General features: G+C 31.7%; 2 protein-coding genes across 2 annotated transcripts; both read left to right on the forward strand.

Moving 5' to 3' along the window:
- Nucleotides 1–838: 838 nt before the first annotated feature.
- On the forward strand, nucleotides 839–6,129 carry LOC136274145 (uncharacterized). The gene is made up of 6 exons (XM_066080566.1): nucleotides 839–929; nucleotides 1,700–1,752; nucleotides 2,541–2,702; nucleotides 3,889–3,979; nucleotides 4,071–4,105; nucleotides 4,830–6,129. The coding sequence occupies exons 1-6, from the start codon at nucleotides 847–849 to the stop codon at nucleotides 5,408–5,410; spliced, it is 1,005 nt and encodes a 334-aa protein (XP_065936638.1). The 5' UTR covers nucleotides 839–846; the 3' UTR covers nucleotides 5,411–6,129.
- A 2,000-nt stretch (nucleotides 6,130–8,129) lies between these two features.
- Nucleotides 8,130–14,009, forward strand: LOC105318816 (uncharacterized). Its single transcript, XM_066080565.1, has 7 exons — nucleotides 8,130–8,267; nucleotides 10,031–10,083; nucleotides 12,268–12,429; nucleotides 12,577–12,645; nucleotides 12,873–12,939; nucleotides 13,030–13,058; nucleotides 13,192–14,009. Exons 1-7 carry the CDS (start codon nucleotides 8,161–8,163, stop codon nucleotides 13,947–13,949), a joined length of 1,245 nt encoding a protein of 414 aa, XP_065936637.1. The 5' UTR covers nucleotides 8,130–8,160; the 3' UTR covers nucleotides 13,950–14,009.
- The last annotated feature ends 3,286 nt before the right edge of the window (nucleotides 14,010–17,295 follow it).

Here is a 17,295-nt window from a genome sequence, read left to right on the forward strand (position 1 = left end):
TTCTTTTCAATTGTGATTGGTACGAAGTATTAACATTGTGATAAGGACAAATATTGAAGTATTAGGTACCTTGTTTGTTTGGTATTTAGAATCGTTTATTTGTCTAATATATTGTTTCAACTTGATGCGTTTTTACTCAAACTTTGAAATAAAAATATGCAATCATCATTTAATTTTATTCTAAAGCATAGAAATGATAATGGATGCAACAAAGAGTTGCCTGTTATAAACACATCGGCGCACAGCTAAAAGAAACATTATTTATTGTTTTAAAATTCAGTGTCCTTTCAATGTGACAAATCAATAGTTTGTTAATGAATACAAATCAGCATCATTTTCACAGTCGTTCTCAGTGTTGTCCTGTTGGTGTGTAGCGAGGTCAGCAACAAATCCTCTCTAATGGATACTAGTGTTCTCTTCTTAGTTAAAGTAATTAATAAAATTTAAGCAGCTTATTCTTTCGTTTAGGAATTTTAACAGTAACATGACTTAGATCTCAAACAATATAAACATATTTTACATAGGATAAAGAACATGATAACTTAAATCAAAATTCCAAATCTGTCCAAATATTATGGTATGTATGTGTAAACATGTGTCACATAGAAGTAAATGTTATTCCAAAGAAAGAGTTTTTTCGAGCAATGTTGTTGAGGAAATATCCTTTTAAAAAATTTTGTTTGTATGTATATGAGAAAATGTTTCAAATTGGTCAAATCATGACTCTTTAAGCAAAAATACGGAAATAATTTGGATATAGATATATAAGTTCCGTGCCAGGCATTATATCATCCAATACTCTTAAAATCATAATTAGTTTATTAAACGATGAATCACCGATTATGGATGTTTGTTGTGCAGTGCTTGATCTTTTCCGTGGCTGTCTGTCAAAATAAACGAGGCGATGGTTTTTGCATGCCACCGCAAAGGTAATCTTTACTTCTTCTTACATCTTTATTTGTACCACGTGGTTTTTGATCGACAGTAATTGACACGTGCTGAAAACTACAAGATCTTCGCTTGACTATGGTCATCATAAAAGGGACCCTCTAAACGGAACGCATTACAACTTTCTCGATAATCTATAAATGGTTTACCAATTTCAGTTCAGTTTAAAATGAACAGACAGAAAATGTAAAAAAAAAACTAAAAAGTCCTCACTTAAAAAATAAATATAGGTTGTAGCAACTTCTCTGATGAAAATGCAAAATACATGTACATGCTTACAAAGTAATGATTCTGGTTATTTCAAAATCATTATATAATCATTTGCTGGGAGAAACAGAAAAGACATATCTCTATCCAAAAATATGTCCAGGAGAATATTCGCGAGCCCTGCATCTTTTTTGTTATTGTTGATATGCATGCGTAATACGTGTAGTAAAGAAAGTGGAACTCCATAACACATTGCAATGTATATATTTATGGGTTCTGCATCATTATTAATATCAATGTAATAATTTGATATATTTCATGGAAAAAGTTATAATTGTTTGAAAGTTTAAATATTTCTAAGTTGAACAAAAACACCAAACTCGATCGGAAAATTTGTTCAAGTCGGGTTTTTAGTTAGATGCGCTATACTGTCTCATTAACATTTTACCAAAATATCTTTCAATACAAATTGCACATTATTTATCCATAGTCTGTGACCAATAAAAATGTTTCAGTTTGTGTAAATTTTTTGTATTTATTTTAGCATTGCCATTGTATGTTGTATAGGATTTTATAATAGTGGAGACAATTGTATAGGTATGTATGATTAAATTCATTTAATGAAATAGCAACACCATAATTCAAAAGTGTAAGACTTTCTTCGGCAAAAAATGATAAAAATGCATGTTATCACAATTAAACGGTCTGCTGAATTTTTTTGTTTTTTATTCATTGTGAAGAGCTCCTTTTATTTGAACTTGTTCAATATGGTAAAATTGTTCATATTTTTAAAAAGGATCCCACAACCAGGGAGCGGCAATGGAACATGGTTTTTATTAGTTGCCGTGATTATAAATTGAATGCACAAGTTCACACAGAACTCTTTTAGTAACCGCTTCCGTTTGACGAATTAAAATCTTATATACGAAGAATGCAAATATCCTAGCAGCTCTAAATACGCTTAAACTTGGGCGTCTTACTCAATTAGACTTAGATCCAGGCACGTAGCAAGTAATTTTTTTAAATTAACATATAAAAATTTGAATTATCATGGAGTTGCCCCCCCCCCCACACTTTTTTGGGAGCATGTAAAAAATTGATATGGAAATAAGGAAATTAGGATTGACATTAAAGTATTACACTACGCCAGCCCCCCCTCCCCCCTCCCAATTCCTAATTTTTCCTAATTTTCTTTTTTTTTCTTTTTTTTTTTTGGCCTGTCAAGATTTTTGGGATGAGTCTGCCCCCCCCCCCCCCTTTCAAAAACCATGCTACGTGCCTGAGATCCGTCTATTCATCGGAGAATTTAAAATAATCATATACATATATGCTAACAAATATGGCATGTGACCCATTTTATTTAATCTTCCTTCGAAATAATGCAGAATGTGAACCAGGCACCATAGGTGATAACTGCTCCTTGACCTGCCCACCAGACTACTTTGGACTTCAGTGTACAGAACAATGTAACTGCTCCTCGGACGAGTACTGTGACCCAACAAGTGGCTGTCTGGCAAACATCACAGTAGTTACATCTACAAATTTAGGTATACTATTATCATTCAAAGAAAGAGGCTTTGCGTTTTCTTAAAAGTATTGATTCATGATTTAAGACTTAATTAATATACTGAATCAAAGCAGAATGATTTGCTATTGTTAATTGTAAATCTTGGCTTGAATGACAGGACTGATAACGTCTGATACAATGACCAATATTCCAAAAGGTTTTGACTGAAATCACTGTGAGTTTTCTAGAATATTGGGTTTTTCCACTTCAGTTCAATCTCCTACAGCATTATTGTAAATAATAGCATTTATGTAAATTGTTATATGTTATTTTTATGCCAGTACCAAAAATAATAGTGTAGTCATAATATAATTGTAATTCAAATTTTTAAGTATTTTTGAGTATTTAGCTGATCTTCTTTAATTGTCTACTTTAGCCAATTCGAGTGCGGCGTTTAGTCGCGCGATGTTTTAACTACGTCATTTTAACTGTCAGCTGTCAACAAGTTTGTAAATACCGCAATCAACCCACCCTCCTTCCCCTTCATCACCTTTGGAGTTGGTGATTTATTTTGTAATGTATTACACATGCATGTTGCTGTTGATGTGTGAAATGTTGTTGTATGTATATTTGGTACATGTTCATATTGTATACATCTTTGTTTAATATGGGGGAGGTCATTTGCTCACCTTTTATAACTTATATTCAATGTCTGGTAATTGATATTATGACTGTTTGAAGACTTCTCCTTATTGCTTTATTTTTCTTATTAGCAAAAATAAATGGCAGTATATACACTCAGGCATGTTTTATGTTTTTCTATCAATTCTTGGCAGATCAATGATATTACATAAATTCATATTTATTCAAACATACATTCATTTGTATAAAGACTTGTATTACAAAAATTTGTATATAATATTTTCAAGATTATAATGTTGATGATGTTTAAAACTATGTTTTTAAAAAAGAATATGTTCAGATTTGAGAAATACAAAAACTTCCAAGTTACAGTGTAAGTTTTAAATTGTCAAGTCAAGTTCGACTTGGCCATTGATTGTCGTTGCAAAAAAATAGAATTGTTCTAAATATTAAAAAAAGATAATCAGACGAACTTTGAAATATTTATTATAACAAATAGCAATTGATCATTGTGTTGCTTTAAGGTGTCGGAGTGTGAAAGTGAGTCAACATTTTAACAGCTTTGTTTCAATGTTTATTACTAGCTGATACAGGAACTGGGTTCCTACTCAAGTTTGTTCTTCCGTTCTCACTTCTAGCCATTGTTGTTCTGATTGTTGGAACAGTTTGCATCAGGTATATTGAGTTGATTTTTTTTAAATAACAATACAATTGATAAATTTATTGGATTTTGATGATTTTTATTAAGTTTTTATTGTCATTTAAGGAGATGGCACGTAAAAACCATGAAGAAAACAAAAGGTAAAACTATACTATGAATCTGATATTTAGGGCTCTTGAAAAAAAGATTAAATAAGACGAGCAACAACACCGAAAAATTGTTACTTTTTACTCGGATATTATCAATGTTATCAAAACTCGATTTAATTAATTCTAACAATATATACTTTATTTATTAATATATGATGCATTTGAATATGACAGTAGCTTGCGTTGCGGAGTATGTAATATTTACTGTGATGCCTGCTACCTTAATATCCCAATTAAGTACCAAAATATCGTTATATTGTTTGTATCAACAATTAACTTAATTACTTAAATAACTATGCATCGCAATAGCGGGTAATATAAATTCTACGATCCTAACTACATGTATCTTCATAGGTCAAATGAAGCATTGTATTGTTTATGTTATGTCTACTATTGAATTACTTATTCAAGTATCCGTTAAAAGTATTTAAACTAATATCATTGTCGATGAATACGTTATACAGAGAATCAGCATATTCATTATATAAGTGAACGTTTCTAAGGTTACTCGAAAAGTCTGAGATCGTTAGCTTTAGCTTTTGTCGATCGAGTAGATAAGGCACATAGGCAGAAAAGGTATAAAAAGACATCAATAAACATTGTAAAAACATTAATACTTAAAAAAAAATCTATTACGTTTTTTTAATAAAAAATAATGCGTTTATCTTCATACCGATCGTTAGTGCTTTGGGTGACCTGTTTTTCTTTGCTGTAGATGAATTGTCATTATCGAAAGATGTAGCTGATGTCGACACCGAAACTCAAAAATCAGCAAAGAAAGGACTTAGTTCCAGAGAAACGGTATCATCCCAACTTTACAAAAGAAATTCCCATGAAAAAATTAATCGCAATGCAAATCTTAGTCAAAAGGAAACCATGGCCACAGGGGGAGACCCACCTCCCTGTCCTGGTCCGTCACTGGATGTCTCATCACATCAGAGGGAAGGAAATGTCCATATCAACTGGTGTTCTCTCGGCACAGTTTCTGAGAGAAGCAATGAGGTCTTACAAATAAGTTGTATCGACAAGGGTACAATTCAAGAGCAAACCAAAGACCAACAATCATATATTTATTCAATTTCGAGCAAACACTCAAGAAAACAACTGCATCGTGATAATTCAGATTCAGAATGTTCAAAAGTAACCTACGATGAAGAATTGTATGCAAATAATCACAATATTGAGTATTCCACCAGTTGTTTTGGACAGGAAGGGGATTCTGATGAGTACTTTGACGTCAGCTACGATAAACAAAAGAAAATGTCTTGCATTGTACTACCTTATCTTGACGCTTAGGAACTAAATCATTTGAAACTGAACATTTTATGTCTGATTATATAACTGCAAAACAATTGTTTAGGTTTGATACTCAGTGACATTAACATACATTTTTTATACTAATGCAAATCAATGCGTTAAATGCGCTATATATTTTAGCAATTTATTTAAGATGAAAAAATCCGGGTTTTTTTATAAACACGTCAGTTTTTGTTCGTTTTTTTTTTGGGGGGGGGGGGGGATATCATAGCCTAAAGCCAAATGAAATTGAAAACAGGTGATACATGTAGGTATTAAACATGCGGGATTTCACAATCTGCACGACATCTGCTATACTCTTACTCTAATATGCCGTGGTTGTTTAATGATTCATCAGTAATTGAATCATTATATGTTGGAACTATTAATGTTTTTATTCGTTAATGCCTAGAACAATTAAAACCAGCTGTTTGGGTAGGAAGTTTGCTTCAAAATAATTGAGAGGAATATAGCTGTCTGTATATAGATCAGTTTTATAACTCTTGTCAGAACACAGGATGTGTGATTAAAATACATTTTCTGTTATCATAATTGTAGCATTTCTTTTTTGTAAAGTTGAAAAATGAATACCATTACAGTACCTTTCAATGACTTTTTCAAATTAAGTATCGCTTTGGCAGTCTAGCGTTTGCTTATAAAACTATTAATTACCTAGGTCTCTGTAATTATACCAAAGACGGAGTTAAGCATGATTTTATTTTGTCGATTGTTTTAAGATTACATTTTCAATAAAACATATGATCTATTAGCTGTTATTAGTTGTTATTAGAAGAATTTAATGTAAGTAAATTGATTGTGTTTTGTTGTTACAATCAACAATATGATTTGCTATGTATAGATAACAGTAACTTGAAGAAGAAACGTTTTTCCTGTAGTGTAGTTGTTTATGTTTTGTTAAAATACCACAATATGTGTAAATATACCGAGGTGTTAGGAAGAAATAATGTAAACACTTTCTACTGTAGTAATGATGCGTATACAAAAATATATTTCCAAACAAAAGTTCACAGTAATGATAAGCAATACAGCCTTTTATATTTTGCCTCAAAAATTAAAACCTTAGGTTGATAGATTTAAAACAAAACCAATTTTTATGTTAGCAAGCGAAGGAATGTAGTCAATCATGTACATTGCATCAATTGCCAAAAATTTTAATGATTTAAGAAATGAAGATAATAATTTTTCTATTGATCGGCGTATCAGGGAAAAAATTGACCGGAAAACTTCATCAATGCACGTAGTGCATTGATGAAAAAGTTTTCCGGTCAATTTTTTCTTTGATACGTCGATCAATAGAAAAATTATTATCTTCATTTCTTATCATTTAATAAAACATTTTCAAATAAAAAAAAATGTGAAGTGTCATTGATCAAAAGTGAAAATAATGTAAATGAAGCGGCGCGTATGAATACAAAACAACAACAGCAACAATATTAAAAATGGATGCGCCTTCAGCTGATGCAGAGCTATTGAGCTGAATTTAATGGATTAAACACAAATAGTGAGTTAAAATCTGAACCGGCTGAATTGAAAACGAAAGGAAAATACATCCGATAGCTTGTGATATTATTCACTGTGCAGAAAAACTCGTAATAAAACTAATTTTCATGTGAGATCGCTGGAATATGCAACTGGACAACCATCCAAGGAAAGGCGATCGTAGACGAAATACTGTGGAATCATTAGATTTCATGTAGGCTCAATTTTCGTGGAATTCGTGGGTACCTCTCATCCACGAATTAACATCCTCCACGAATTAATAAATAAGGGTAAAAATGTTATATTTCTTTTATGGGTCTAGGCGAATACACGAAATTACGTCCCCACGAACCTGTAAAATTTAGGCAATCCACGAAAATTCGCCCCCACCAAAATTAATGATTCCACAGTAGCTGATATGTCGACAAAGAATAGTATGTATAAGCGACTTTTGTAAACGGTGTGGTAACAAGATAGGCAGTGATGTACTTAAATGGTATATCTGCCGCTTGGAATGCGCCGAAGGAGTTGATGCATTACTTATAGCTTTTCTTTACGACGCTTATTCTGATGAACGATCATGTACGTGTGTAAATTTAAAAATTATTGTTACCAAATTTAAACAGCAGTGTTACCGTGAAATTTTAATAGCGGAAAGCGGAGTCCTGGCTGTAGGCAGGCAAATCGCCAATGTTACTATAAATAGCACAACTTCAAAAGTAAACAGAAAACCAAACAGCGTCAAAGTAAAAGCTTCCGCTATACCGATTAGTTACACAAAGAGCCACGTTTTGTCAAAAGTGTTGGTTTTTTTGTTTGTTTGTTTTTTTAATTTCAAGAGAACTGTCTATCTGTTTTAGTTTTCTTATTAATTACGTGTTTCAAAAACAATACTATGCACTTTGGACACATACAATATACGCATGAATTTTCCATAAAGACACACCAAAAGAGCCCGGCTTTCAGTACTTCAGTACTTTGATTGAAATTTCCACCAATAATTCTTCTCATTTAATCTTTATCATTATGTGGTAAACACAGGCTATCATTTTATTTTCTTCCATACTATCAAATGCTGTTTTCAAATCGAAGCTGAGGAATTGCGAAACTATCAATAAGGAAATCAATCCAAAAATGCAGATAACAGTTCCCAAGGATAAATTATAGATAGGAATCATACTCGCAACAAACACAGGAAATGTGCTCAAACATTGGGTTATACATTGTGTGTCATCACTTTGTACTTCGTTATGAGATACACAATGTTGTATAAGCTGGTGGTTTATTTTCTGTGTTGTTTATGTAACATTCTCGTTGTTTGTCAAAGTGGAACTGGGATTTGTATGAATCCAAACAGGTGGGTGAATTCTTCGATAACGTACATTTTCTTATTTTAATATGAATTTTTAAAGTCAACGGTTAATTTAACGGTTAATTTTATTTAAAGCAAATGTATTTTTATTTTAATAATATATTACAATTTAATTGTAACATGTTTTAATATACCTGTGCAACACGTTATAAATAACTTTTGCATTACGGTAACCATACATGTGTGTCATATTTAAGTTAAAATATAATTAACGTTGATCATTGCAAGCATTAAATTTTTAGCGATTTGAAATATTTCCTCTCTGAATGAATTATTTTCGACATATACTTCTATTTAATGTTTTAATTTTGTTTTTATTTTTACTCCTGGGTATGATTAAAAGTTTTAAAAAATGCCACAATAGAATACACACCAGTTTTGGGCTGCTTTTTATGATATCTTTCTTTATTCTTTTTTGATATCATTTCAAATGACATCACATAAAGCTTCTTTTACAATTAACTTTACAACAGTTTTCGATCGGAGTTATTTGGCTTCGCACGAGCTATTGCATACGTTGCACGAGCTCTTGCATTCGTTTCATGCATTTGTGTGGTCGCATCAACTCATGGACATGCACACTTTTTAGACGAGACCAAATGCGATCCAATTTATTGCAGTTCAATGCACGAACATTAGCACGAACGTTTTACAACGTTCTGTGTACTTACTGTACTCGCAAGAGCGATGCACATTTTTTTAACGATAGTAAGATAATACACAGCTGTTTATGCGTGCGTTGTGCGAACAGGAGACTGTTGCTCAACCTGTCTCATGTAAACTTGCAATGTTTGCAAGATTTACCGTTTTAGTTTCCATGCTTTGCCAATAATGTATACAGGATACGGGGTCATTTTCGCCCTGTGATATTTTGGCTTTTACGTAGGTTTTGCCTTGTCTTGAATTTGCCCCAGCAATATTGTGGTAAAAAAAAGAGATAATGTGAAAAACTGGGATTGGCCAAGTCTTAATCTGCTAACTGACAAAAAAACTGAACTGAGCAAAAATAAAACGGGGGTAAATGGTTTACTTATACAGTATAGACTGAATAACCATATTTGTTTCAGACCACAATCGACCTTGATTTTTGGTTGTCGCTTTTGTCATCTTCTTGGGTGGTATCTTCTCTTGCATTCAATTATGTCAACTAAAAAGCGTCGGAAAAGGCGGTATATATGCCCCCTTCCTTTGGGTTGTACGAGCATTCGCAGGATGATACGCATGGTTGGACGAGCGCTGCTCGTCCTTATGCATTGATGCATATTCAATTGTTTGATCATCTGGTCTTTTGTGCGATCCCATCGCGTCATTTTACAACACTCACTTCCATTGTACAACATCCGCATATAGACGCAATGATTTTATGCTTTTACATCGCACTACGGTTGCTCTGAATCGTACGAGTTTCTTACGAATGCTTGTTTTATTTACGATTATATTAGAAACAGTTTATTAAATCTATTTTTTGGTCACACGAATATTTTGTCGCTCTACTTGTTCGCCAATTGTTAAAGGGGCTTTAATCATATATCATATTACAGCATACTACGAAACGTGTCTTTAAAACTAAATTGTTTAACTAAATGCAGGAATGGCTGAACCTGATAAAGAACGATATTTTGAGGAATATTTACGATTCTTTAAAATAAAAAATTATTCCCCCTGTTGATTAAAATTAAAAACTTAGGAAAATTTAAACATTTTAGTTACGTTTCGTTAGGTACTCACCTTTTTTCTTTTTGTTTCAGCTCATCTATTAGATGTTGCTCAAATTTTTATTTAGAGGATGGTGAATGCTTAGGTATGTATTTGTGATTTAAAGTGCTCAATAAACTTTGAGAACGACTTGAACTACAAAATATTATAATTTGACATTTTTTTTTAATTTTTGAAATCGAAACACATTCTTTTGTAAGTGCACCCAATAATATTATTTGCTTTCACTTCATAATACAGTTTTGTAATTTGGATGTTAGAATACGAATTATGCAATTTTCTCATATACAATATTTTTGCATGAGAAAAATAATTGACCATAAAAACAAGATATAGATTTATCAGATTAAATAGAAAAAAGACAAGATCGTGAAAAAAAAGATTTAGATGAATTAATTAGATTTTGGCTTTAATGATATTATAGAAATATTACATAATGGTGAGGGAAATATGAACAGAAATCCCCCACCCCCAATAAAAAATATTTCTCGAAGGCTTTGTCCTTAATATTTTTCTAACATTTAAGCAATAACGTTTTTACTATACCGAACAACAAATAATTATACAATATAGGTCGATTTCAAATAGTTTTTCGACTTTCCGAAAGATAAAAGTCGTGATTGTTTAATTTCTTTAGGTCATTAGGTCTTTTTACCTATCAGGATTTAAATTTAAATTTCTTTTGTTTCAAATGGAATAGAGAACTTTTCCGGAGATATAGTAGGTCTTCTTATTACATTTCAAAATATAGCTTTGGCTCCTATTTTGTCTAAAACCTCTCAGATCTTACTGACATAAGGACATGATTTTAATTGCTACTTTTCTGAAACCACAAGAGATAGATACTTTGAACATTGACATATGTTTTCAAAACATTTTAAGAATTTTTCAATCTATTCATATCGGAAGGATCTGAGGCCCTTTTTTGCAGTTATTGCCCATGAAAGTATGAAATTTATATAAAATCACTTCTACCTTTTTACCATCTAATTGTAACATTAAAAAAACTTTGGACCACTTAGAATGGAAGCGTCTGCCTTGGCTGAAACAAAATGACATAAAGTTCAAAGGTCAAGGTGATTTGTTAATCTGTTGATAATTATGCATACCTTTTTATTTACATTGATGAACAAATACATCTTAAGAAATTTTGAAATATACCCCCCCCCCTTCTAGCTCTTACCGTGACACAGTTACAGAGTTATTGCCCTTTGAGAAGGACAAGCTTGTAATCGCTACTCCTCTGACCATTACAGATAGAAATTTGGAACTTTAAACAGTGTTTTATGTACACTTAGAGGGTTCTTCAATCTATTCATACCAAAAGGATCTGAGGCCCCTTTTTAGCAGTTAATGCCCCTGAAATTATTTTTAAAAATCCATAAAATCACTTCATCCTTTTTATAGAGAATTCAGACCAATTAGAATAGGAGCGTTTCTTTTGGCTAATCAAAATGACATAAAGGTAAATCGATAAGGTCATTTTAAAATCTGTTTATCACCTCACCGTAAACAAAAATAAGATAAAGAGAATACCTCTAACTGTTCAAGAACAGTTAGTCTGATTGTTGTATCTCTTTTCATTTATAAATTTGAATCATTGATACTTACATTGGGTTCTCTGATATTAAGATAATTAAACTAATTTTTATTTAATCATATTTGTTTACATCGAATCCTCATACTATTTGAAATGGAAAATCCCGAGAAATCCGAAGAGGAGCAATATGATATTCACACGATGTTCTGTTTACCCTGTTACGTGATTTTCTAGATTGATCAAATGACGCGTTTCATAGAATAACTAGATTGAGACATAATCAACTCACTTGTTTATTCCCCGCGTCAAGTCGCTTAAACTCTATTTTAATATTATAGAAACGACTTTTACTTTTAGCATTGATAAGTTTCTTGTATTATATCAGTGATGTTAAAGCTTGTCTAATTAATAAGCTAATTTCCTGACATTAATAAGTGGAGTGTTAATGCAATAATCAATCAAGTACATACAGGAAATTGTCAATGCAACTTTGTGTTGCATCTAAAGGGTTGATAATTTTGATACAGATTTGATATAAACATTAAAAAATATTTTTAGGATTAAAATATTTTCATTCATCATCATAGATATTTTGACAGGCGACATTAGTCATAAATGTTTTAAGTAATGCATGCTCCAAATTTTCTAAATGAAACAACGAGGAGATCCTGTTTTAAATCAAAGAACTAAGATTTTTCATTAAGATGATATTGAACCTTACATTTGTAGAATGTATGCCAGGCTACAGAGGTGTAAACTGTTCAGCAATTTGTCCACCTGGATATTTTGGACGTCTATGTAAATTGCAATGTCACTGCTCCTTGGACATGTATTGTGATCCGACAGCAGGGTGTTTGTGTAACACAACCAGTGTCAACTGTACAGATCCAGGTCAATCAAGCTATCTCCAATTAAAAAAAAATATCTCGTCATCTATTAACGCGGTTGATATTAAAAACACACCGTGTTAAACAGAAACTATCGTTAACATGTTGATCATCTTTATGATATTAATTAAAAACGGTCTATAAATTACAGAATACATTACAGAACAAGGTGTTACAGAGTCAATAACCAGTGATGCACAGGTTTCTCAAGCAAAGCACTGTGGGTACCATAAATCACATTGCATTACGACAAGATTTATAATAATTAATGAATGTAAATATATTAAAACAAAGACAATTTCCAAAAACGATGATTGTTGAGCTACTCTTCCTACATTTCAATATCGATTACAGATGATACCAATATAGAATATTCAGAAGTGTTTAAATAGATTTAATTCGATTTCAAAAGAAAAATTGTTTTACTTGTATCTGATTTTCTTACAGATGTCATTGAGACTTTATCCTCTTTGATTGTCATTGTGTGTTTCGTAGTCGGCTCGGTATCTTTCAGGTAGAAGTATTCCATTTATCAATTTTTACGACTTCGACATTTTCTATTGCTGTCACTGTCAACAGTACAACTAATCTTATATCATTGTAGGTATATAAAAGTTCAGAAGAGAAGAAAAGGTAATTTGTCATATAATTATTGAACAATCAATATGAATGATAAGTGAATCTGAAACATTCAAACAAAATATATTGAAAAAAAATTGCATGGGATTAACGTATGCAAAGCAAATCGTTTTTTTTAACTTCATAGAATCACATTCAAAGAGCAAAGTGACAGACTTCAACGCCAGAGCACAGTTACCAGCGGTAGAAGAGAAAAGTTTGACATCATCCGATGTTTACAATCATTTGAACCTTAGAGTACACTGCCCAAACATATCTCTTCACCATTCCGGCAAGGCGGACACTTTCATAGGCCCAGTGCCATGTTCTAGAGGGACACTGACTAACACCTGCCATCCGCATGAGGAAAGTATTCATGTCAGCTGGCGTCAAATTGACACTGCTCGTAAAAACAACAAAAATGGGTTTGGGAGAATCTCTGAAAATCACACTCACATGATAGAAGTCAGTGATCAAACGACAGATACAGAAAAACATACCTACTTCTCACCAAGAAAGTATGGTAATACAGAACATCAAGTAAGCAATCAAAACAAGAGACAACAGACATTTTGCGACGGATCAGCCATGTTCGAACTCAAGCGATCGGTTAACAGCACAGCTTTTCTCGAGAACAAATCACAGAAAGACAATGCAGCATCATCGGTATTGACCAACAATCAAGACTTATATGTAAACTTTGATGATATCGGGTATGCTAACTGTATCTACGGACCGGAAAGTCCTTCAGACAGCGAGGACTCTGAGGTCTACTTTGATGTCAGTTATGAAGGACAGCTGACTGTGCCTGCCCCCACAGATAATAGTTATTGTTTTCAATTACCTTTTTCATGTGAAATCGGTCAAGAAATGTCAGATTATATTAACTGTGGTTCAATAATCTAATTTTCAACACTTCACATCAAAGCACGCACCAAGTGCAAAATAAATGTTGTGCATTCAAAATATTTTTAGATTAATATATATACTAAAAGCAGGAAGTTATGATTTAACGTTTTCAGAAATTACATCAAACTTGTGTTACTTCTCTGCAGTACTATTTCCGAGAGCAACGGATACACTTTGAATTGGATATTGAATAGTATCTGACCATTCATAATGTCAATGAATCAAAGTCCTAAAAAATCTGTAGGATCAAGAACGTAAATTGATAAACCTTGCATCAACCTAGTAATCTTTTTTAACTTCGGTGGTCAGGAATATATATTAACGATGAAATAAAAAAAAAATAATTATCAGTTATTTCTTATTAAATCATTGGTTTGAATAGATTTTGCTTGAAAATGTTTACTTCACTAATCATAGATGTAGATTTTGTTTAACAATTATTTGTAATTATTACACCATTCCATCAAATTTTTGCTCGATATAAAATATCATCATTGATTTAGTCATGCATACCAATTAAAACACTTAACAAGATACAGATCGTTCCATTGATGGTTGTATTAAGAACAGCCTTATAAAACATTGAATTTATCGCATGTACTTATATCACTCTATATTAAGTAATTCATTAGCGTATAACTCCAAGAAAAGTACAATTGAATATTACCAATTTCTAATGAAAACATATGGAAAAACAGTTAACGCTCATCCTTATTCGATAGCCATTTTCATTTAGCAAATTACAGGAATGAAAATGAGATGATGCAACAGGTGGCAGTATAGGAAAATTATCAATTCTCTTTTCCTGCTCATGATCAAGCAAACAATTGTATTCCCAAATCAGTAAAAGTAGAACATCAAAACATTTTTTTCACGTGCACAAAGTGAATAGATGCTAAATATTCCCATTATCAACTACAAAGACTGTATTAACTGCCATTTGAAACAAATTGAGACGTTTCTATTACTTTTTGCATATGATTTCAACCAAGTGTGATTTAAGATTCTACGTTCACCATTTTTCTAAGTAACCAAACTTTGAATTAATGTCTGCCTTTTCCTTTATATCCAGATCAAAATCGTAAATGGCAATATTAACCTTTTGAATTCATGTTTAATTCGTCTACAGTATAATAAATTTTTTATTGTTTTCTGTTAGTTTGTTTTGTTTTCAATCGCTTTGTTTTCTGTGACAAAAACTGCAAAATTCCAAGTCCAATTGATTTTCTATAAAGTACGAGTGAATTTTCTTGACCTTGTCTTGTGAAAAAAATAGTGCTATATCTATTTATTTTATTATTTAAATACCTGCAATAATATATTGTTGATGTTTTACTTTACTATTTATATTTTTCTTTGTAATTAAGCCACTAAATATTTTTTTGTGAAAATATTTATAACTACAAGAAGAACATATATTACATTAAATTGAATTTGATATTTAAAACCTGTAAGAGAGTATTTATATTTATAAATATTGTATGTAAACTTTCGGTATCATGTATCTTTAGTACTACTGTGCAGCGCCTGATGACGATCTGAAAATTAATTTGCTTAATAATTATCTACCGCTAACAATTTTAAATTGAAACTTTATATTTATTTACTTTTGAACTCTTTGATTATCATTTGATTCTGATAAATGTCCTCATACTCCATAATACGTTCAAAAACTTCGTTGAAAATAAAATAAAGAGATAAATGAAATGTGGTTGTGTTCCGGTCGGACACCGAAAACAACTTTTACAATTCAGTGACCTATTTTATTTTAAACGGAGACAAAAGTCGCCATGATCAACGACGGATGTAAGAACATATTTATTCAATGACATGAATAAGTTCAAGAAATGAACACCACTTAAGAAACTCGAACCGAAGACAACTCAGAAAGTGCGTCACACTGCCAAAAACGGTTTGGGATAAAGTTTAAATCAGAAATATTTAGTAGGAGATCATGCAACATAGATGAAATGGACACTCGATGATGAATGATCGATAAGCTTTGTTATCTAACGTAACGTAATTTAACAATAATAACGACAAGCTCACTTCAATCCACTGAATGTATTTAAAAAAAAGTTTTGTTTGTATAGCGTATCTGATCTTTGGATATTTATCAAAGCAGGAAGTTTCAATGGTACATTTTTAACATTTGTTACCACGCTAATCAACAACGGAAGGCAGACTTTGATCTTTCATAGACTGACTATGTTTATCTATTGTTGTTACGCAAACGGTATACATGTACCTTTTAGTTCTAATCTTATCACATATTATGTATTAACTGAATAGACACAATTTATTCTTTCATATTTTTTTCTTTATTCGTTTCAAAGGTTTCATTTCTCGATGCTGGTATAGAACTTTAATTATCATAAAACAACAACTTCAGATAGAAGTTATACCTACTTTATTTATATTTAGAGGACATATTCAAAACATACATTATCTCCAAGAGTGTGCAGGTAGTCCTGAACTGTTTTATGTTAACTTTCAATGATTTTCTCATTCGTCAGAATCTCAAAATCTTTGTTTAAAAAACCCTTAAAGCAACTCTAAGATACATGTAGAAATTATGAACTGATCGACCTAATGAGGACAATCAGGTCAAAGACCCTCTTTAATATTCTTGGTCACAAACACTGACAGAAGGTACGAAACTAAAAGTTTTTTACTTTCCTAGTTCCGGAATCAATTTTTCTTAAAGAATCCATAAGATGGCAAGTACTACTAAAAAAGAGGTCTTGAAACTTAAATGTTTTCCTAAAACGGAAATTAATTTTACAGTACTAATTTTCTTTTTTATTATTTTTTTCATCATTGGGAGGAAGATTGATGTGTGAACAAAATGAGAGTTTACGCTTTAGGGTACCAAACAGGTGACTTTATTATACTCTGATCGATTTCATAATTATGACATGAAATACAACAATTTGTTATCTATTAATGACTCGTTTACACAACTAGGTTTGCTTTGTTTGTGATGTAGGCGTCTCTATTGATAGAATCAAAGAGAAACAACCAAACTTCCTTATACCCCATTTTTGCTGAGCTTAGCATTTGTTCCCTTAAAATAGGTACGAATTATTGTGCAGTGTCCCTGCAGAAAATTCCTAAAATTATTTGTTGTTGTTGTTTTGTGGGGGGTTTTTGGGGGTTTTTTTTATCATGTTACTTTAATTTAAATATAGTCTACTAATGCAACGTTCTGAAAAACAAAACTCGTTTATTTGCACTCATTGTATCTTTGACATTTGTTTCAAATTGAGACATGTATGGCGCATGATGAAAATATGATTGGCAGAACAATAAACACATATAAACTAGTATAACTATCGTGTTC

Source organism: Magallana gigas, chromosome 3, assembly GCF_963853765.1.
Source record: "Magallana gigas chromosome 3, xbMagGiga1.1, whole genome shotgun sequence".
Taxonomy (NCBI): Eukaryota; Metazoa; Mollusca; class Bivalvia; order Ostreida; family Ostreidae; genus Magallana; species Magallana gigas.